Source organism: Liolophura sinensis, chromosome 13, assembly GCF_032854445.1.
Source record: "Liolophura sinensis isolate JHLJ2023 chromosome 13, CUHK_Ljap_v2, whole genome shotgun sequence".
NCBI lineage: Eukaryota > Metazoa > Mollusca > Polyplacophora > Chitonida > Chitonidae > Liolophura > Liolophura sinensis.
The window spans coordinates 11,536,181-11,560,747 of NC_088307.1; the positions used below are offsets into that span (position 1 = coordinate 11,536,181).

Here is a 24,567-nt window from a genome sequence, read left to right on the forward strand (position 1 = left end):
CTCACATGTGATACTGTGGAATCTGTTGAGCATGACTTGTGTTCTGTTCCATCTGCCAAACATATCACCCTGTTTTCATTTACTAACGTTTACAACTGTAAATTATACAGGAAGCTAAATGAGACGGTAACCCTGCCAAAAAAAAGCCGGACTGCTATCAGTTTTTCAGTGTTTTTACTGCCTGAGTTTAATGGCATGATTTCAAATGCGAAAACGTTTACAATGCATGAAGTTTGATGTATAAGAAGGACTTTTCTGGAAGGAGCTCCAAAATGATGAACAACAAACAAACCGTTAAACCCAGGTGGACAGTGGCAGAAGAAGCCACCCGCAGTTTCGAGCGAGAAATTTCCTGGGATGGGGTTGTCTGGGTAGAATCTGTCCTTAGATCGTTCAAAGCAAGAGCCGCCATTTTCACATGGATTTTGTTCACACTCGTTTATGTCTGTGTCACAGTTTTTTCCGCTGAAGCCATCGAAACAGGTACAGTTGTAGTCCTGGGGTCAAAAAGAGAAAATATAAATACCTGTAAGTTCTGTCCACTACAATGACATATTGCAAGTTTGTATAGATGAGGTTTTACATCACATGTATATGACGACGAGGAGTCATTAGCTGAGCATATATATAATGTGTCTTCTTGCGGCAGGGCGAGTCCATAGTGCCAAAGTGCTGTCACCAATGAAGTATCATGCTGATGACACCTAGCTCACCCAGTCATACGGACATACGGACACCAGGCCAATCAGTTCTGTCTCCTTGCTGTAACCTCTCAGTGCTGAGCACCAAGCGAGGCAGGTACAAGTACTTGCAAAGTCTTTGTTCGAATCACCAAGCTGCATGATACATGATAACCAACTGGTAGATATAGATGTGATGCTTTCTTCATTGTATTTCATTCTAAGTTCATTCATTCATTCAGTTTTCTGAAAATTCACATATTGCATGATTAGACCATCTTACAGGACATTTTCAGTGAATTCTGATTAATTTATTATCTGACAAAAGTAAGTATTAACCAAAAGGGAGTATAATTTTAAGGGTTTTATGTACATGTATTTCTAAAAGTCAGATTTTACCTGGCAAACTCACCTGGTGAAATTCAGTATTTATTTGATTATTGCTTTAATAAAGCAACAGTAAAACCGCAGCCAGGATTATGAGCGGAGGAAACTGTTATACCCAGAACAAACCACAGTCTACTGTCAATTACCTTATTACCCTAGCATACTCTTAGCATGCCTTATGTGTACTTATGGCAAGCAACTGACTGTTTTTATCCTGCTAGACTGTAGTGTACTTTGAGCTCAGTCAACTAGGCATTCAACATGACTGTAGTGAGTGAGTGAATGAGTGCGTGCTTGGGGTTTAACGTCGTACTTTACAATTTTTCAGTCATATGACGATGTCATAACGTGCAGTCTTGTTGCAGGACGAATTTCCACCGCTCTTTTATCTGAGACGCTTTACGGAAAGCAAGTAAGCCGTCCGAGACATTATACTGATGCGGGTCAACGAGTCATTGCACTATTCCTTTCATGCTGAACGCCAAGCGAGTTACAACTTCCTCTTTTAAAATCTTAGGTGTGACTCGACCCAGGATTGACCCTGGATCTACCGCTTCCAACGCGAACGTTCTACCCACTGACAAATTATGTCATTTTCATGCATTACTTGGATGTTTTAATTTTCATGCATAATAAAAATGATGTGTGTTTATTCAAGTCACCATATCTTTGCTGATACCTGTACTCTTCTCCAGTAAATTGTAATAAATAAAATAACAACTGTAGCCTACCTTGATTTTATCCTGACACGATGCTCCATTCTGACACGGATTTCCCAGGCAGTCGTCAATATCCACGGTGCAGTTCTCACCCTCAAACCCTGTACCATCGCAGTTACATGTATAGCTGCAAAGGGAGATAATGCTCGGTGTCAACTAGTCCCCAATATCACGCTATATTAAATCATATTAGAAATTAGGTTGTCTGCCTCTGATTTGTGTCTTTAAGTTTTTCTGCATCCTGGGACTTTTCTTAATTCTGATGACAAAGAAATCCATATAATGTCACAAAAAAATTTCGTCGAATTTACAGCATCCTCACTGGAAGGCGATCAACGAAACAGTTAATTAAAACTGTTCATATATGATTTGCCCCAAGTTGCAGCAATATTTTTGGTCCACACGGGTCAAGGTCACATGAATAGAACCCCATCCCTCGAATCCCCCATAAACCTGATGCAGCAACTTTACTGTTTACTTGCTTAATTTTCAAATTATGAAAATTTTTAAGTAGCCAGTCTCTGCCAAGCACCTGACAACATAGCTTGTGATACACTGGAGTCACTCAGTGTCTAGGAACTGACGCTTTCTACACTGAGCAGCCATAAGGGACTCTAATATTACTTTTGATTTATTTATTTACCTACTTATTTGATTGGTGTTTTATGTCGTACTCAAGAATATTTCGCTTACACAACGGCAGCCAGCTTTATGGTGGGAGGAAACCAGAGAGAAATATTACGTTTGAGCTTCTATGCATATAACTGCACTTACATAATATATACATGTGAACTTTCACACTTCTGAAAGACATGAAAATTATTCATATCGAACCAAGGTCAACATAAACTGGGATGAAAATTATAAAAATCACAGGGCATCATGCGGTGTGGAAATGAAGAAAATTGAAAAAAAAAAAAAAAAAGAAAAAAAAAAGGGAAGTAACAAAATTTCAAACTGGTGTAATAAGAGCAGTTTATGAACATGAGGCAATCTCCGCAGGCAATGGCAAGTTGCGGCTAAAATGCTAGACAAGACAAAAATTCCCAAACTGTTCATATGAACACTCGTGCAATTTTTTGGCTACGTAAATGAAAAATGTATGAAATCTTCATTTTTCAACTAAGTCTACCTATGCTCATGGAACATGGCACTAACTAGATCATGTCTTGTTACATGAATTTCTACACAATCGATACATCTACATGAGCGTACAGTACTGGAGAAAATCTTATAAAGAATAATATGTACATGCGGATGTTGCAACAATGTACGCCTTCACAAAGAACATTTCTTGAACAAATTTAAATCAAACCTTTCAAACAAAAGTTGAATGGCGGGCTTTTTAATTGCCTTAAAATTTGGGTCTACATTAAAGCACATTAATAACTTGTCTTAATGACCCAAGATATTAAATTGATTCATTTTCAAAGACCATTCTTGTAAAATTTTGATTTGAATATTTTTCTGACATGTCTGTGAGCACTAGACTTGTGAAAGGGGTCCTTTAAATTTCCCCAAACATGGAGGGCCTGCTGTCATGGTAAAATTCCCGCTGGCATTAATGGGTCACAGGACAAACTTATCAAGGTGGTACATTGATCGACTGTAACTTTTACAAATCCATGCTGTTATTTAGTGTTAGTCTTAACATTCAAAATGCAACTCACAAATAACAACCAAAACTCTTAATGTGTGGTCATTTTTTGTTATCCGAACTGGGTTGAACTAAAAAACAAAGCATGCGTAAACATAACCTCGAAATCATACCCTGACTCAGAACACGGACAGGGGTTCTTGTCTGGTCTTGAAAGGAAACAAAGCAAGAATAGGCCATCGACAAATAAAAGATGATGATGAACACTGAGTACCTGGCATATGACAGCAGACTGCCGTTACAAAAAGGGACACTTAGGAAGATGACAGCATATAATAAATTCATCAACCTTTTCACATGCTTGTGCTATGTTTATTCAAGCATATTGTGAAATATTTATTCTTTGCAGACTATAAATAAAATTACACTTTCGACGAATCCTCGAAATTGGCCAATCCAACCAATGTGGTTTTATATCCAAAATCTAATTCTAAATGGGAATAAATTGCATTGAAATCTACTCTTTTATGCGCAAAAAGGTTGAGAAATTAAGGTAATTAGGAATAAAATGAGCAGTTTTTTGTAATGATGGGAACTTGATAAACTGGCTGTTGTTATGATAACAGCAAAAGACTTTGAGATAATGAAAATGTGGTAATAAAGAGGTAATAAAATGGAGAAAGTGTGAGAGACTTTTATGAACCAACAAAATATAGATTTTGAAGGGATAGAGCATTAGGTGGTGACAAAGAGAATGGTACACAATGCCTGCAAGTAAGGGCCTGGTAATGTGTCATTTGATTTTTTTTTTTTTTTTTTTTTGGTTGGTGTTTTACGCCGTACTCAAGGATATTTCACTTATACGACGGTGGCCAGCATTATGGTGGGAGAAAACCGAGCAGAGCCCAGAGAAACCCATGACCATCCACAGGTTGCTGGCAGACCTTCCCACGTACGGCCGGAGAGGAAGCCAGCATGAGCTGGTCTTGAACTCACAGCGACCGCATTGATGAGAGGCTTCTGGGTCACTACGTCGCGCTAGCACACTAACCGACTGAGCCACGGAGGCTCCCGTGTCATTTGAAAAAAATGCAAATAATATAAGCTTCCAGAAGTAATGAGAATGGCAGAAACATTTAAAGACTTACCACAAGAACCTTGTCATTGTATTGTTTTTCGTCGAAATGATGACAGTGGTGTCAGAAGTGATATCTAGTTAAACTAAAATTGTCAAAATGGTGGCAGAAGAGGGAATAATGAGAGTTTCAAATGTAGGAAGTGTCAAAATGGTGTCAAAAGAATGGATAGTGGTCACCATTTTCAAGTCGGAAAGGTTAAAATGGTGTCAGAAGTGGGAGTAATGGGGGCCATTTCAAAGGCAGAAAAGGTTAAGATGGTGTCAGAAGTCAGAATAGTAGTAGAGAATAACTGGTGTCATAGACATCATGATGATAAAGGAATGTTAAGTGAGTTCTGATAAGAAATTTATTTGTTTGACAGCATGGTGTTTAATTTTTCACCTATACAACAACGTTCAGTCTTATGGGTAGAAGAAACCTGAACATACAGAGTAAACCACCAACCCCAGGCAAGCTGCTGATAGAACTTATCACAGGTGATGTAGATATGCAAATACACTTATAGTGAATGGTGTAATGGTGGAAAAATGAAAGTGATACCACAATAATATTTCATCTCATTAAGGGTTGAGAGCTTGAAGAAGATGGAGCAGTTTCATAGATAATTAAAAAAAATCAGCCACACAGGAATAAAGTTTACAGCTTCAAGTCTGATGGAAACAAAACTGGATGTAAAACACTTGAAAATGAAAAGAAAAACAGCACTACTGATACCTGTAAGAAATATATGAAATAATGGCAGACCTCTTATATTGTACCTGAGCTGTAAATGGATAGACAGGTTTCACTTCACATACCTGTTAATTCTGTCAATGCACCGTCCACCATTCTGGCATGGATCTGGACTACAATCGTCAATATTAACAGTACAGTTATGTCCAGTGATACCTGGGATACACTCACAGGTGTACTTGTTAATACCGTCAAAACAGGTACCATTGTTGGCGCAAGGCTCTTTATTCTCCCTATCTCGTACTAATTGGCATTCGTCGATGTTGGTTTTACATCTCTGACCTGCAGACAAAAGAAGAAAATTTTAAATATGTATTTAAGTTTTGTATGCCAAAAAAAACACTGTCCTTGAAAAAATGAAGACAAATGTTGTTGTTTTTTTTTTGGCTAATATTTCACAGAAGTTTTATTTACTTTTTTTTAAAATTCTTTTCCAAGTGTGTACGGCATGTTAATCGTGATTGCACCTACCCTCAAATCCAGGTGCGCAGATACAGGTGTAGTTTCTTGATCCTGCCTTACACGTGGCGTTGTTCCAGCATGCTGGAGGGTCGAGGACAGGTGCGGCCAAGCAGTAATTAGTTGTCAGCTCACAGTTTTGACCTGAGCACAGAACAAGATCATAACACTCAGAAAAAAACAAAAAAAAAAAAACAAAAACGATGAAAAAGTGGCTATTATGGACAAGATTCCACCTGTTTCAGTGTGGGCAAATAAAAACCAGAAGAAACTGAAGGATGGTAAGGACTAAGCCAGTGCTGGCAAGGTTTTATTTTAATCGCAAACATCAATATATGATATTGGCTTTTTTTAAAGGAGAAAACAACTACATCTTTGTTTATGCAAGTCACCGCAGTCAATTTACAATGAAACTGTCCTTCACGCATACACGTCCTCAAATGCCTTCACATACAAAACAAAATATAGTAAACAGATTTTACGTGTATTTTAGTGTCATGTAAAAATTAATGCAAATGCAACACAATGCTAACGACGTCACCATGTATGCTTTAAATCTGAAAGATTAACATACATACATATGAACTGAGTAAGAGAGAGAGACAGAAAGACAAACAGAAGTGCCTCTCCTCCCACTGCTCCAATCAGCAGGTGAAACAGGGTAGTGAGGGGCCAGCACATTGCACTGTTCCACAATATGGTAAAATAACCTAAAATTTTGCCAAGAAAAGTGCATCCTTACATCCAGATAAACGACTTGCTTCCATTGGTGCTGAAACTTACACTTTTCGACTAGAATATCACCCCAGCTTCCAAACAAACCTCAAATGATCAACAGAACTCTCAAAATCAGGAAAAGAAAAAGACTTTTTTAGTCAACGGTAAAGTTTTAAGTCATTTTATTACATAAAATTTCTTTTTTTCCTTTTTTCGTTTTTGCTTCTTGAAAACCTCAATAGAACCAATACTAATGGTTAGAATCCTCACACACCTGTGTAGTAAATGCCATTTTGTCCTCGGCAGCCACAGGTGAAACTCCCATTCGTGTTCTCGCAGGTTCCATCATGGAGACAAACGGATGGTGAGATTGCACACTCGTCGATGTCCTCTTCACAGTTCTGGCCTGTGTACCCTGTCTGGAAAACCAACGACTGCCCTGGCCTTAGGTACCTTGTTAAATTCACTGTGGATGCCTGGCATTTACAGGTATAAAAGCCTAGGCCGTCAATACAGGTGCCGTTGTTGGTACAGGGCGAGCCAGCACATTCATCCACTTCTTCAGAACACTGTGCTCCTTTATAGCCTAAGGTATAAAAGCATGGTCATCGATTTATTTGAATTATTTTGTAAATGTTTATTATCACGTTAAAAGAATATGGCATTTTTCAAGTGACACATTTTGATTCATTCTGATTAATTAATTTATTTATTTATTTATTTGATTGGTGTTTTACGCTGTACTCAAGAATATTTCACTTATACGACGGCGGTCAGCATTCTGGTGGGAGGAAACCGGACACAGCCTGGGGGAAACACACATCTATCCGCAGGATGCTGGCAGACCTTCATCCACCTTATATAGATTTTTGTGAGGTTGGAATAAATTCTTACCTGAAAAACAGGTGTTGGCATGAAAAGTATCATTTTCAGGCCTTATCATCTTACTTACTGGAAGTGCATTTTTATATGCCAATCTTAAGGTACTTCAGTTATATGACAGTGAAATTATTATTACCTATTGTGAAAACCAGCTTTTTGGCAAGTTACTGAAGATCATTTTCACCTGTGATGTACCTTATTTTTTCCAATTTTTAGGACAGATATATAAGTAGTGCTGAGAGCAAAGAATTACATTTCTCCTACCACTTTTTGGGAAAAGCAAAGATATGAATATGTTGTTCTTTAGATCGACTAACAATGTGAAAAAAAAATGAAATTAAATATTCCTATTACAATTACACAATTAGAAGAATTAACTGAATTTATTTAAAAAGAATATAATCCATTTGTCATTTCACATCCTGTCATGGCTTATCTTTCAACTGTCACTAAAACAATATTTATTGTATATTGATTTTTGAATGATTTTTTTCTTACCTGTTGGACAATCGCAAAAATGATCGTTAATAAGATCATGGCAAATCTGGTACTGTGGACAGGTAATCCCTATACAATCGTCGATGTTAGTTGAACAGTTAGCGCCCGTGTACCCGGATACACAAGTACAAGTGAACTCCTGAGAGCGAAGCACAGATGAGCAGGTACCACCATTCTGGCACGGGGCGAAGGAGCAGGCGTCGTATTCCTGCGTGCAGGTCTCGCCCATCCATTCGTCAGTACATCGACAATCAAATGTGGTCACACCGTCGGTGCATGTGCCTCCATTTTGGCAAGGGTTTGGGGAACAGTCATCAATGTCGGTGCTACAATTCATGCCTGCAGTATAGAAGAAAACAATTATGTGTATTGTTGAATAACTTTTCACATTTGAAAATGCCACTGGTAGATGCTATTTTAAAATTTGTAATGAAATACTTCTTTCTTTGTCATAAAAGAAGTACAAATTTGAAACATCTGCCACATCTCAAAATAGGATTTCGTGCAGTCTTGCATGGAGGCTTCTTGCTTCATGAACAGCCCCATGTTAAAAGATAAGAGATCCAGGTTAAACCACAGGTTGACCTACAGATCTGTTTTTTCACGGCTAGAAACACGTTCTGTGAATGGAACAAATTTTTCACACCTTTCTAAAAATGAGACAAGATCAAGTGACCTTTGAAGGAAAGTCATCATGTAATATGAATCTTCGGTAAATGACCTTACATTTTGCCCTTAAACTTGGAATATGTATACATGTACATTTTACAATCAATAGGGTTTGAAATCTCTGTTTGTGTCGATTATACCCGTCGCTGGCAGAATTACTGCCAACGAAAGGCAAGGGAATAATCTTACATATTGCTGGCGACACATAAATCACACCTCAGTAAATATGCATAATGGTAATCGTAAAACATGCCCTTTATTTTGATACATAGCCAGTCAATGTTGTGCAGACTATTAATGTGTCAACAACACGGCCAAATCTTGTCTGACTCGCAATATGCGGCACTTGCACACTGTGCTACCGAAAACGGGTCAAAGTTAATATTGGTAGTTTTCGGAAACCTTGCTTTCAAGAATGTTTTCTGTGTTTAACTCTTCTGCAATAAGAGGACAATGTAAGGAATGCAACAAAATGTGTATGATGTGTGACAATACTTCAATCAAATTATACGGGAGGCTTTTGACACAACATCCACCTTACTCAAGCAATCGCAAGTTCCTTGGTTCAAGGTCTGTAGTGCACATAGTAGCATTTGTGCATAGCTTGTTTGGCATGGTCATGAAACGAGACAGTGTTCTGAATGTACAGGGTTGTAACAGTCATCACCTACACATCTCGCTGTCAGTGACTTGACCTCAGATTGATCAGGGACCACAGCTGCCATTGCAGGGTACTGAAACGGGCGGGGGCGGGGGTGAGGTGGTGGACAATGGGCTAATCACCCACCTCTGTCATCCTGCCACTAACTCAGTGCGCGCGAAAGTAAATGATGCTAACCAACGGGTGAAACTTTTACCGTAATCCTCCTTTGTTGTTCTTAAGAACCGATGCAACTGACACTGTAAAGACATACCTGTATATCCAGGTGCGCAGTCACAGGTGTAGTTGTTGAGAAGATTACGACAAGTACCCTGGTTTTGACAGGGTTGGGCATCACACTCATTGATATCTGTCTCACATCGTAAGCCAGTGTAACCTGGGACACAACTACAGGTGATACCCCCAATCTGTAAACATACACACAAATACAACATTGTACAACAACCATTGTAGCAATCTGTCTCACTGCGATACCCTGTGTAACTTGAGACATCATCACAAGGGTAACCTCCAATCTGTAAACATACACACAAATACAACATTGTACAGCAATCATTATAACAATCTGTCTCACTGTGATACCGTGTGTAACTTGAGACATCATTACAAGGGTAACCTCCAATCTGTAAACATACACACAAATACAAACTTGTACTACAATCATTATAACAATCTGTCTCACTGCGATACCCCGTGTAACTTGAGACATCATCACAAGGGTAACCTCCAATCTGTAAATTCACTCACAGATACAAAAATCACACAACAGGCACTATTTTTAGCATTCCACTAATAAAAGCCCATATAGCCCCTAAACTGACAACATATACACTTACACATATACAAAAGGCCTAGACTTTAGGTCTTTTACGAAACAGTCACGTATTTCTCACCTGATCTTCACATGTGCCTCCGTTGAGACAGGGGTTGGTAGATGTGGCTAGGCATTCGTTGATGTTAGTTTCACAAGTTTTACCTGTGTACCCTTCATTACAATTACAGGTGAAGTCTCCAAGGCCATCCTCACAGCTGGCAAAAAAAAAAAAATGTAAAAAATACAGATGCAATACCAACTTACATATTTATTGGGCTATTCTACGTCCTCAACCCTTTCACATGTTTGCAAGATGTTTACAAGCACTTTCTTTTTTTTTTTTTTTTTTGAATGGTGTTTTACGCCGTACTCCAGAACATTTCACTTATACGACGGCGGCCAGCATTATGGTGGGTGGAAACCGGGCAGAGCCCGGGGGAAACCTGCAACCATCCGCAGGTTGCTGGCGGACCTTCTCACGTACGGCCGCCAGGATGAGCTGGACTTGAACTTACAGCGACCGCATTGGTGAGAGACTCCTGGGTCATTACGCTGCGCTAGCGCTTTAACCGACTGAGCCACGGAGGCCCCACAAGCACTTTCCGAAGACTATTTTCCTGTACACGGTCAAAACCATACTTTCTGTAAAATCCTGCGATTGGACAACTGAACCAATGTAGATTTGTCTCCGGAAGTAAGTAACAGTGCAAACAGACTGATGTATAGATTAGGGTGTAAACTATGGCCCCTTGGCAAGCGACTGATGAGCTTTCCCACGATGTGGACACGATGCGGATAAGGGCTCTTCATCAGACAAAGAGCAGTCACTTCAGCATCATCAATCACTTACTGTCATCGAGGCACCGTGAATGTTGAGAGTGGGGGAAGTCTAAAACTTCCCTGACAAAGGCAAGCATCATAACAACTCATAACAGTTACATAAATTGACAAAGAAAAAAAAAGCACTAATCAGATCATGGCGTCCTGCCACAATAGCTTACCTGCCCCTCTCCTGACAAGGGTTACTCGCGCACTCATTGATGCTGTCCTTGCAGTTTGTGCCATTAAAGCCACGGACACAGACACACTCATACCCGTTGATGCGGTTCACACAAGTAGCTCCATTGTGACAAGGGCGCGAGGCACATTCATTGAACTCCGTGCAATTCCCGGGTAATCCTAAAATCAAAAGTGAGAACATCCATTTATTTATCTGTTTGATTGTTGTGTAAGGCCAAACTCATTTATGTCATTGAGGTCAGGTTTTTAAGAGTGAAGGTACCAAAGCATTCGAATAAACCATTAACCTTTGGCAAGTGATTGACAAACCTTCCCCTGTATGATTTTTTTTTTTTTTTGATTGGTGTTTTACGTCGTACTCAAGAATATTTCACTTATACGACGGCGGCCAGCATTATGGTTGGTGGAAACCGGGCAGAACCCGGGGGAAACCACGACCATCCACAGGTAGCTGACAGACCTTCCCACATACGGCCGGAAAGAAAGCCAGCATGAGCTGGACTTGAATTCCCAGCGACCGCATTGGTGAGAGACTCCTGGGTCATTACGCTGCGCTAGCGTGCTAACCAACTGAGCCATGGAGGCCCCTGCCACCCCCATATGAACATACAGATTACATACACATTTTCACTGGTGGAAGACAAGCTTTCTAAAACAAAAATTACACAGTACAAATGGCTTCACTGACTCAAAGGAACGCATCTACTAATCGAAACAGACAGGTGCAAGTCAAGATATCCGCATTGTATTTGCTGCAGCTAGGATAGAAAAAAAAAAAAACAACTTAGGGAGTGTAGCCAAATATTGTTCCCAAATAACTCATTCTCGGTCTGAGAATTTTGCGTCTGATCAATTTTGAAAGGTCCCCCTCAACTCGGTATCTGATTGTGATAGGTGTAAATGGGATTCCAACTGAGTCTGTAAGATCTCTGGGCAAGCACGAGATTGCTACTGTCAGGGGTAAAGAGAGACAAAAGTAGTCCCAAAAGAACATCAAAGCCGAGATGTTTCAATTGTCTTGAAAAGTAGTTCCACAGGTTCCACGGAGCTTTTGCTATATAACTTTCCCTGCCAGGAAAGGTATGTGATTTTTATTATGTTTGTTCTGGTCGTGGAGGTAGACTAGCCCATGCACCTATCAAAAAGTTACTGTGATGCAGTCCTACATTGGGGTTATTGTTTCGTACATGCATTTAGGCCCATACATATCAGAGTTGTGCGGTTTTCAGAGAGGTCATTGTATCCACTTTGCGACAGGACAGCGTTCAAGGCTCGTCTGAAACGTGATTTCATCTAATCAAGACCAAATGCGAACTTCGTCAAAATTACAATCGTTAAATTTAGTTGAAAATGGTATGAAAGTTGCTACTGCAATCAAGAATCAATCATCTGCCTTCTTGAAACTTCGCGTTTAAAACGCTCGTGATTTTTGGCTTCACTCCCTTACTAACAGTCACAATAATGAAGTCGAGGCATCACCACGTAAACGTAGAAGGCTTCACAGGATTTTGATCCACATAAGATCATTATCAAATCTTCTTTGTCATTATCTGGATAATGATATCTGCTCGTGGACTGAAAGATTGTGAAACCTTTTATATTGATGTGATGATGCCTTGACTTCATTATTACTATTATTATTATTGAGTGAGTGAGTGCTTCGGGTTTAACGTCTTACTCAACAGTTTCTCAGTCATATGACAATGAAGGAATCCTTAGGGTGTATGTAATATGTTTCCTTGTTGCAGGACGGATTTCCAACACTCTTTTATCTAGTGCTGCTTCGCTGAAACGACTTACCAACGGTAAGTAAGTCACCCCGTCCGAGCCATTATACTGATATGGGTCAAGCAGTCGTTGCACTATCCCCTTAAAGCTGAACGTCAAGCGAGGAAGTTACAACTTTCTCTTTTAAAGTCTTAGGTGTGACTCGACCCAGGATTGATCCTGGATCTACCGCTCCCAAAGCGGACGCTCTACCAATTGTGCTATCCGAGCCAGTACTGTTATTATTGAACCCACATATAACACTCCTCACATTGCCATTTAAGAGACAGTGCTGACTGCCTGACCGAATTTTTTGGTGAAAATGCAAACTTTCAACTCGCAAATTCTCCGCAACTAACATCTTCCCACTCACCTATATATCCCGGTTTACAGATACACCTATGGGAGGTAACTCCGCTCTCACAAATCACATGCTCTCCTTCGCAGGTGACATTGAGGCATCTGTCCACAGCAGACTCGCAGTTGGTGCCAGTGTAGCCCAGTGCACAAGAACACTTGTAACCCGCCCCTTGATTCTCACACGCCCCATTGTGTTGGCATGGTGATGAGTCACATGCCAAAACCCTCTGGAAGAGAGCCAAAAAAAAAAACAAAGGTGAAATATAACCTTTCAGTCAAATGAATGAGTAAGGCCTTTGATCAATGGACTGCATACTTTAAAGGACTGCATATTTTTCAGTCAGGGGAAAGGTGTAGGGGTTAAGATGGGCTTTAGGAACCCTAATTCCTAAACCTTTTCGCATATGAAAAGCAACTTTCAGCACAATTTTAATTTGAACAAAAAAACTACAGTGGTAGATTGCCAATTTCAGGGTTTCACCAAAAGTATAATTTTATCAATCTTGTACACCTTGCACACATGTGAACAGTACCATTGTGACGATGGCAAGGTACTCTGGTGTCATTGCGCCTTATTTTCTTGATATTCACTTACTAGCAAATTTTCTTGAGAACATTATTCGAGTAATGTTTAATCCATAAGTAATAAGAGCTATTTCAACAATAAAAGCTTTGTTTATGAGTTTGAAAAACTTCTTGTGATGTCAGAGTACCTAAGCACCTTCACTGACAAAACCTAAACGTACCATACAATTCGAACGTACAAGTAAAGCTTTCTTTCACTCTGATAATACCATGATGACCATATTTATTTACTTATTTATTTATTTGATTGGTGTTTTATGCTATACACAAGAATATTTCACTTATACAACGGCAGCAAGCATTAAGGAATTCTCACGTAGAAGAGGAAGCCAGCATGAGCTGGACTTGAACTTACACCAACCGCATTGGTGAGAGGCTCCTGGGTCATTACGTTGCGCTAGCGCGCTAACAAACTTAGCCACGAAGGCCCCCCTAAATTGCGTCCATGACTAACTTGCCCATTTTTTCTGATTCAGAGAGTCCTATTGAGTTTAAGGAGGTGTTTTGATGTTTGCTTGGAACACATGATATTCTACTGGAAAAATGTTTCCAGTACCAAAAATACTTTGTGAAATTTAATTTGCCTCTAAAACTGCACTTTCGCGGAAAAATGTTTAGGTTATTTAGGGTATTTGGGCAAAGTGAATGAATGAATGAATGACTCCATGAGTTAATGTCTTACCTCACATGGCGTCCCAAAGTAGCCTTCTGGGCAGTCACATGTGAAGGAGCCAGGCTGGTTCCGACAAGTCCCCACCCCACAGGGGGAGTTAAGGCACTCGTTAATCTCATTCACACAAGTTTCCCCTTCATACCCTGGACAACACAGAATACAGTCACTATATAGGGAATGTTACCACAACAACATACAGTATACATTTGACTTTTTTTAACAAGAAAAAGCATGTTAAAACAGGAATAAAGCCAATGAAATTCAATTTTTAAATAAATTGTCAATGAAATTGAAACTGAATAATGTCCATGAACTAAGACTATAAAGCCCAATGAAATAGACACATTCTGTCTGTAGGTCACTGTCAGTCAATTTTTTCACACCATGCCTGTATGTTTAACCTTTGCCCAATATCTTTCAATACTGGGTCATTCATTCAAGACGGGAAATCAAATTCACTAAATGTCACAGCTATTCAAATTTCCATTTGTTTAAATGCAGCGTAGCCCATGATTGGGAGTGCTTCAATCGCAAAGTTTCGAGATTGTGAGCGATTACCAAAATTTCAGCAGGAAATTTCACCCCGTCTTCAAATGAATTTCACTTTCACTTTCACAACAAATTCATTGCAAAGTTATTTCTTTTATCCAATTACCACCTGGACTTACCTGTGCCCGAGCAGTTACAGGTGTACTGGTTAACACCATCTACACACACTCCCCCATTAAAGCAGGGGCCATTCACCAATGCGCATTCATCAATATTTGTTTCACAGTAAGTTCCTGTCATCCCTGTAACAAATTACATACACATCAAAGGCTGTGCAAAACATCTGTGTGTTTTTTTTTATATAACAGTACAAAAACACTTGTCTGTTTTCCTTTTGAGGTGTAAAAATGGATTTTCAAAGTTTTCCTAAGGCCCCCAGCAGACAGTCTGATTGCATGGAAGCTGGTCTCACACACCCTGTAATGAAGTTCACTGATGATATCATATCTTTAAATTTCCAATCACTGAAATATGCATAAAATCGAGGGTTACTAAGAGATATAATCTATACCTCCACAATTTTTCATTCAGTTCTCTGGCATAACTTTCTTCATTGTCCTTAAAATCACAGTTTCCATTTTGACTTGGTCTTCATGTATCTTTTAATACTAAAACAATGTCGATCTTCATCTAGAGAGAGAAAATTTGGATGAAATTTTGTGCATGGACTGGTCTTATGACAAGGACAAATCTATTAAATTCTTGTGTGATTTGGAGCGGAATCTAGATATGGATATTTAACTTGATATTACGAAGAGATATACTGTAATTCTTCCACCTTTTCTCATGTTTGCAAGGTGTTTACTCAAGCATATTCTGAAGGCATGATTCTGTGTTGACTGATAAAATCATAATTTTTGTGAAGCCCTAAAACTAGCCAATCCAACCGATGTAGTTTTGTCTCCAAACTCAAATTAAAAATGTTCATAAACTCCACTGAAAGTTGCTCTTTCATACGCGAAGAGATCAAGGAATAAGGGTTTCTAAACAAAGATTTATAGGCCTCATCTTACATGGAACAGGCAAGAACATTAACTGTTTCTTAGACAGTACCTGGAACACACTGGCAGGAGAATGACAAGATGCCTGTTCCATCGCCAGGAACACACGTGGCATTGTTCTGGCATAGCGATACTGAGCAGCCTCGGTCACCTGGATAAATATATTTACAACAACAACTCTGGTTATATTTCTTTCTTTCTTTCTTCATTAATTTATTTGATTCTTGTTAAACATTACATGAAAGAATTTGTCACTTCAAGTTGTCAGTTACATGAGTTGAGGAAACAGAAGTGTCTGGCTTAAACTTTCAAACTTTGAAAAGTTAATGATGTACAGTGGGTTACACAAAAGCTGAGTCCAGAAACACTACCAATTCCCTGTCCAAGGCCGGTTTTGAACCTGCCCTTTCTGTGTCCTAGTGACACGAACATGTATGATTGTTCTTCCAGTACCTTTATCAAGGAAGTTAAAATAAAAATGAAACAAATACATATGCAGGTCATTCTATGTATCTGGAGTGAGTGAGTGAGTGAGTGCTTAGGGTTAAACGTCATACTTAACAATTTTCCATGCATATGACGATCTATATATCTGGACAGAATACATGTATGTATGTCTTGTTTTGTTTCCCTTAAATGATTATTTTACTCCACAGCAGACAAAACAGGTACATGTATGCATGCATATTTCTTCTTTCTGAAGAGTCATATGTTACTTTCTGAAATGTTTTTGTTTTATGTTACATGGAGACAGATAGCTAATAATATCTCACCTATAAATATTTCACACTGGGCTCCACTATAGACAATTGGACAGTTACATCTGAAGGACTGACCCTCAACAATGCACTCCCCTTCATTGCGACATGGATTGGTTGCACATGGATTTCTGTCCACTGAAATGACAGAAAAAACTGGATGAGGCCAAATCACAGGGAGGGGAGGGGAGAAGGGAACATACATGCAAGTACATGTATATATTCTTCAATCAAAAACTGTGTTAAGAAAATTACACATGCTTACTACATATGAAGAATGAAAGTGAATACAATTATGAGCTGATAATTTAAATTCAAGATAACATCAGGAGTAAAGATGATTGGTCATCTGATCATTTTTAAGATTTATTTATTTGATTTATTTGATTGGTGTTTTACGCCGTACTCAAGAATATTTCACTTATACGACGGCAGCCAGCATTATGGTGGGTGGAAACCGGGCACAGCCCGGGGGAAACCCACGACCATCCGCAGGTTGCTGAGACACCTTCGCACGTACGGCCGGAAAGGAAGCCAGCATGAGCTGGACTTGAACTCACAGCGACCGCATTGGTGAGAGACTCCTGGGTCATTACGCTGCGCTAGCGCGCTAACTGGCCATTTTTAAGAGAATATAATAATAATAATAATCATGACTTCAAATTAAGTCATTACTGAATCGCCCAAATATTTCACATACATGAAGGACTATTTGTTATACTGCATCACTTCCATGTTGTTTAGAATGTCTTCAAACAGCATTTAATTTATTTCCCAACATTTTTTTAAATCATATTGGTTGACCGTCAAGGTCGGTACAGTGAAGATTTGGATGCCTGAATATGGATGTGCAGTCTATATGCACAAGCATGTATAAAGGTTAATTTACAAATTTTCAGGGTACTACGGTATCAACACACAGAATGTCAAGGTCTGGAATTACAAAACTGACATGAGGCACACAACAAGGTTATCTGCTAGGCCCTTGACTAAAACTAATTAAATTAACCTTTCACAAGCTTGTGGGTTCACTTCAGATATAACTATCTTGTTTTACAATTAATGCTGGAGTCTCCAGGACAAGGGTCAAATAGCTGACATGGCTGGGTCTGGTAACAATACCATATTGACTATCCCAGAATTTTTTAAAATACCTTAACACTACACCTAAAATTCCATCTATTCCATCTATTTTATTCATTAAAAATATGTTCCTTGGTGGAACCTGACCCTCCAAAAATGGTTAAATTGGGCTTCTGATGGATTTTTTTTTTTTTTTTTTTTTTTCTCTATATGTTAATTATTTTTAAAATTCCCATCTCTTTCACTATATTTGAAATAAAAAAATAAATTTCCCTTCCAGATGACGGGTTCTGATGGGTTGATTCATTCATAGTGAACGAACGAACAAACGAAGGAATGCAAATGAATAAATGCATGTTTGGAGGGGGGGTTTTACATCATACTTGACAAGTTTTCAGTCATGACGACAAAGAGTCATTAGGTGTGCGTACATATAATGTGTCTTCTTGTGGCAGGGCAAGACCATTTCACTGCCGCCACTGAACTATCCTGCTGAAGTCACAGGCATGACACCTCACCCAATCACATAATACTGGGCCAACCAGTCCTGTTTCCTGGCTCTAACTTCTCAGTTCGGAGCGAGTGAAGCACTAACAAGTACCATTTTTGAAGTCTTTGGTATGACCCAGCCTGGGATTGATCCTGGGTCTCCTGACTTTGAGGTGGACACTCTAACCATTAGGCCACCGAAGTGGCCCTCACCCATAACAAAATTTTTTTTTACAGAAATGGCATCCTACTGGAAAAATATAAATTTAAGCACTGAGAGTAATATTCTAAAACCTATTTGTATGGGGGGAAAAAAATGAATTTTCTTGGACAATATTTTGGGTCAAATACAGAGCTTCATAAAACTGCTAGACAACCTTAATATTGAAAGACTTAAGAAAAAATATGATTCAAAATTATTTCTGTTATATATTATAATTATCTTATTGTCAACTACATGTAAATACATGAAAAAGACTTAATGAGTCATATCGAATATGTTAATAGTATTGACCTCAATCACTAAAAGGTAATATATTATAATTATCTACAAGGATGTAAAAAGCTAGTTAACAAATTTATATATACACAAGCAGTCCTGCGCAAAACTGACAGAATAAAATTTAACCTGACGGTATAAATATTCTACCTAAACGTTCCTTTATACACAAGTAAGTAATATATATATAGGTCTGAATATAAAACTGTAAATGCACATCACGTATTTAGTTATGATATGAAATTCAAGGGAAACCCTATGTAGAAATGCATGTACAGTGCTCCCTTAGGTAGGAGTGCCTACATGTATATAAATAAAAGGAAATTGTAAATTTTTGTTTATCACTTTACAACACTGGGTGAATATGCACAGTATTTATTTTATTTATTTGATTGGTGTTTTACGCCATACTCAAGAATATTTCACTTATATGACGCCTACCAGTATTATGGTGGGAGGAAACCGGGCAGATCTCGGGGGGAAAGTCACAACGACCGTATACAGTGAATATATTAATTATTAATTTCATTACTAATTCAATTAGCTTATCAGAAGGGCAGCCTACTATAATTAACTGAGGCACATTTACAAGGCACGCTGGATAAAATTCATTCATTTTAACACAAGATAGACATCTCAGTTTGAAGCTGTTTACATAATTAGCACAGGTACTCTGATCAAAAGTGAATTCAACACTGAAAGGAAATTAATATACAACCATGCATCCATGTACATGTAGTTATTCATTCAGTTATGCATATTTATGTATCTGTTTCCTCTTTTTAATTACGCATATATCTTTTTCGTCTAAATACTTACATAAATGTACCCATAAACACATTGCACTGTTTAATATTTAAGCTTAAAATACATATTCTATACAGTTTTCTCTACGAGGGTGACACATATATATATATATATATACATATACATTGCACTGTTTAATATTTAAGCTTAAAATACATATTCTATACAGTTTTCTCTACGAGGGTGACATATATACATTATATATATTATATATATATATACATTATATATGCATATATATATATATATATATATATATATATATATATATATATATATATACACACACACACATATATATATATATATATATATATATATACATATAACATGTAAGTCAAATATACTTCAGTGTTGCAGAAATTGGCAATCCAATGAATCAACATGAACTAGGTGTATCACATATACACATAACTGAAATAAAATATCATGGCCTTAAGCTTAATAATTTTCTGCGGTCAAACACTCTGCCTAGAGTTAGCAGCAGTGTTCTCCTCTGGTGATTTTTCAATTACAAAACTGACCGATCTAGTCTTAAAAAAAAAACTTCCATCTTTTTATCACAGCTAGTGATAAATTTCTGTATCCATGTTAAGCTGTCATGATTTAGCCTCAGGTGAGTCTTAAGACCACAGGTAAATAATATAGACATTCTCCTGTAAATACATGTACTTATACAGACAGGTAATGTTTCATTTACCCTCGCCTAAATCCTCAACAAACTCGAACTATACAATCAGGTGTAATTTCAAGATATAATTTATCAAACTTTGAAGATTAAAACGTACTGTTAAGGTAGAGGCATATTATGTATGAGCATCTGATTGGGGTTTAACGTCGTACTTAACAATTTTTCAGCCACATGACGAGTCATTAGGTGCATCCATGCTGCTAAAGTGCTTCCACCACTGAAGCATCGTGCCAAAGACACCAGACATGACGCCCCATCCAGTCACATTATACTGACACCGAGCCAACCAGTCCTGTTTCCTTGCTCTAACATCTTAGTGCTGAGCGCCAAGTGAGGCAGCAACACGTACCTAATATGTCGGGTATCGCCAGACCCGGGTTTGATCCTGTGCTTCCCCGACCTTCTTAGCATGAAGCCACGGATTGAGCAATCAAATGCATATTTAATTATGAACTTCGTGGATGTTATATATGGTCCACACTAGACATTTATATTACATTCCTATAACAGGCCAAAACATACACTTTCCTGGGGTGTCATGTACAACTGTAAGGGTAACTATAACAATGGCTGCAAGAAAGCCGATACTCCACTGTCGTGGAATGACATGTAACTACTGCTGATACATGTATACATGTAAACCAAAAGCAAAAGCAATACTGTCAAGGACGGGATTTGAACCTTTGACCTCACAAGTCAGGATATGGTGATTTGAGATCTGCGGGTACATAAAGATTCACTGACCAGCCTTTACCTTTTGTCCTCAACTAATTATGTAGAGGACAGATTCGTATACATGTACATTTACATGTATAATATACTTTAAAGTCTCCTGGATGATTTTATTTTACCGTACCTCAAATCATCTACTGTGTACATGCACATCACACAGACATGCATGTAGGTCAACAAAATCTTTTTTAGCATCATTTAAATATTATAAAAATTGACATCTATACACGTTTACCTGCTTTGTGATCCAGAATTCTGATGTATATGCTTGGGGTTTAACGCAGTACTTAACAATTTTGAGACTTGAATGCGGGCACTCTAACCATGAGGAAAACGAAGCAGTCTCAGAATTCTGACGATAATTAATACCTTCATAAGATGGCTTAATGAATGTATCTATACTGCACATTCCACTGATCGGTCAGACACTAATAATGATTAATATGCAAATGATTTCACTGATCTAAATTCTACTGAAAATGAATTCATCTGTCACAATGCAAATACTCTTTTGTCTCAGCTGCGCTATATATAATTGTGCATAATATATTGTGGAAGTGGAATCTTTTTTTAAGCACAACTGATGAATTATTTAAATAAAAAATTACCAGTAGAGATAATGTGGTGGATTTTTTTTTTAATTCCATAGCTAACGTAACACCTGTCAGTTTTGGGATGAGTAATTAAAATACCTGCCCTCACACTTCATACAGCTACACTCACTGTGTACTAAAGATTTAAATTTCCAATTAAAACTAGTATACTGCTTGTACAAGATGTATGCACATATACTGAAATGGGCTTATCACAGTGAGATGGCAAGGCCACCTCACACATATAGCATAGACAATAGGATGGCTGTAGGCACAGGATGTATGGCCGACATAGCAATCATCCATATAAGATGGACAGTAGGATGGTCTGATGGCACAGCCATTATCCATGTACACTAGGATGGGTATAGGCAGAGGATGAACAGATGGTACAACAATCATCCATGTAGGATGGTCTAATGGCACAGCCATTATCCATGTGCAGTAGGATGGGTATAGGCAGAGGATGAACAGATGGCACAACAATCATCCATGTAGGATGGTCTAATGGCACAGCCATTATCCATGTGCAGTAGGATGGGTATAGGCAGAGGATGAACAGATGACACAACTATCATCCATGTAGGATGGACAGTAGGATGGTCTGATGGCACAGCCATTATCCATGTACAGTAGGATGGGTATAGGCAGAGGATGAACAGATGGCACAGCCATTATCCATGTACAATAGGATGGGTATACGCAGAGGATGAACAGATGACACAACTATCATCCATGTAGGATGGACAGTAGGATGGTCTGTTGGCACAACCATTATCCATGTACAGTAGGATGGGTATAGGCAGAGGATGAACAGATGGCACAGCCATTATCCATGTACACTAGGATGGGTATAGGCAGAGGATGAACAGATGACACAACAATCATCCATGTAGGATGGTCTAATGGCACAGCCATTATCCATGTACAATAGGATGGGTATAGGCAGAGGATGAACAGATGACACAACTATCATCCATGTAGGATGGACAGTAGGATGGTCTAATGGCACAGCCATTATCCATGTACAGCTGGATGGGAATAGGCAGAGGATGAACAGATGGCACAACAATCATCCATGCAGGAAGGACAGTAGGATGGTCTGTTGGCACAGCCATTATCCATGTACAGTAGGATGGGTATAGGCAGAGGATGAACAGATGGCACAACAATCATCCATGTACAATAGGATGGGTATAGGCAGAGGATGAACAGATGGCACAACAATCATCCATGTAGGATGGTCTGTTGGCACAGCCATTATCCATGTGCAGTAGGATGGGTATAGGCAGAGGATGAACAGATGGCACAACAATCATCCATGTAGGATGGACAGTCGGATGGTCTGTTTGCACAGCCATTATCCATGTACAGCTGGATGGGAATAGGCACGGGGTGACCACATGGCACAGCAATCATCCTACGGGATGCATAACTCTTATGTTATAAATGTAATAATGTAATAAAGCCAGCTTCAGGCTCAGTTCTATCACACAATATACCACAAAACCATCATCATCTATACACACCCTATTAGATAAACAATGTGTCAAATGCTGAAATGTTCATGTATATAAATGTCAACTTACCGGCTATACTGTAGGGTATCCAGGGTAAAAATCCAATGACAGACAGCCAAATTACACAAACAGCAATGGCTGATACACTGTTAGTTTTGGGAGACGCCATTTCCTTCAGATCCAATTTAGGCTGTGTTTGCGGCATAAAAGTACGCTTTAGATTTTCCCAGAGTGCACAAGGACTAACACTTAGGTCTATGTCACCTGACAGATGTCATTGTGCTACCTAGCTAATATAAATACACAATAAAGCCACCAATTTACAACCTTTCTGTGTGAATGAAAATCACACTATAAAGAAAAGTTAATTTGTACACCTTCTGGAATTATATCTGGGAAAGGAAAGTTGAGGATTTCCTACCTGTGATTTTTATACAGATTCTGCAAAACATTACTGATCCAATAAAATGTTGTTCCAACATTCACATGTAAGTTTTGGACAAAAATCTACGAAAGGACAGTCACTGGTTTTCTCAAATGTGTACATTTGCTAGATCCAGAAGTGATACATTTCCAAAAGCACTGCTGCACACAACCCCGTGAGTTTGATGTACACTACATGTACAGAATGTAAGTAACTGAACAATCATAGCCAGTGTGCTTTTCTCTTTTATCATTTCAAAAAAAAAAAAAAAACAAAAAAAAAATGCCAAGCAAATTTCCTATGCCGCAGTTGAAAAAGGTGAAATCCAAACTGAATCCGAAATATATATCCAAAATTTCTCCCATTGGCCAACAACTGTTGTAAAATACTATCCACAATATGTAACAGTCAGATCACAGACACCAATCGTCTACCTCAGGTTTGTGGCGTTCACATCCACAATGTCTGTACACTCCTGACAATAGCTATGTAGTACATGTACCACTGTAGTGATACACAACACTGTTCAGTACAGTCCCACTCCACTCCTTGCTTGGGGGTCATCTAAACCAGCTATTTCTGAAATGTTGCCAGTCAATTCAAATGCCTGTATACTTGTGAAATGTTGCCAGTCAATTCAAACGTATAACTGTGAACTGTCCCTATATCCAAAGGTATAATTGTGAACTGTAGCAAGTCAGTCCAAAAGCATAACTGTGAACTGTAGCCAGTCAATCCGAAGGTATACTTGTGAAATGTTACCAGTCAATCCAAACATATAACTGTGAACTGTTGCCAGTCAATCCAAAGGTATAATTGTGAACTGTTGCCAGTCAATCCAAAGGTACAATTTTGACTTGTTGCTCCTCAATCCAAAGGTACAGTTGTGGCAGAGAGTTGTGGGTTGTCCACAGTGGATCGGGTTGTAGAGCACACAGATTCAAATTAAGTCATTCTTCAGTTTGGTCCATGGGCAACCAGAAATCCACACAGTGCCTGACAATTAAGACTGAATTATAGAAACTTCACAAACTTTGAAGATGAGTTCTGTGTGGCTTAGTA

At 38.6% G+C, this 24,567-nt stretch overlaps 1 protein-coding gene across 2 annotated transcripts in view; it reads right to left on the reverse strand.

Annotated features, from left to right (window-relative positions):
* LOC135481079 (protein crumbs-like) overlaps positions 1 to 24,567 on the reverse strand; it is a 94,699-nt gene that overhangs the window by 24,633 nt on the left and 45,499 nt on the right. Inside the window, exons 1-15 of one of the 2 annotated variants that reach the window (XM_064761011.1) lie at positions 23,151 to 23,399; positions 16,683 to 16,805; positions 15,962 to 16,060; positions 15,028 to 15,150; positions 14,369 to 14,502; positions 13,115 to 13,328; positions 10,956 to 11,133; positions 10,034 to 10,169; positions 9,394 to 9,547; positions 7,811 to 8,149; positions 6,705 to 7,016; positions 5,726 to 5,857; positions 5,320 to 5,536; positions 1,799 to 1,913; positions 293 to 497 (exon numbers count right to left, since the gene is read on the reverse strand). In XM_064761011.1, the coding sequence (XP_064617081.1) occupies positions 293 to 497; positions 1,799 to 1,913; positions 5,320 to 5,536; positions 5,726 to 5,857; positions 6,705 to 7,016; positions 7,811 to 8,149; positions 9,394 to 9,547; positions 10,034 to 10,169; positions 10,956 to 11,133; positions 13,115 to 13,328; positions 14,369 to 14,502; positions 15,028 to 15,150; positions 15,962 to 16,060; positions 16,683 to 16,805; positions 23,151 to 23,286 (2,617 nt within the window). In that variant the 5' untranslated portion in view covers positions 23,287 to 23,399. Of the gene's footprint in view, positions 1 to 292; positions 498 to 1,798; positions 1,914 to 5,319; positions 5,537 to 5,725; positions 5,858 to 6,704; positions 7,017 to 7,810; positions 8,150 to 9,393; positions 9,548 to 10,033; positions 10,170 to 10,955; positions 11,134 to 13,114; positions 13,329 to 14,368; positions 14,503 to 15,027; positions 15,151 to 15,961; positions 16,061 to 16,682; positions 16,806 to 23,150; positions 23,400 to 24,567 lie in introns of those variants that run through there. The other variant, XM_064761010.1, reaches the window with a different exon arrangement.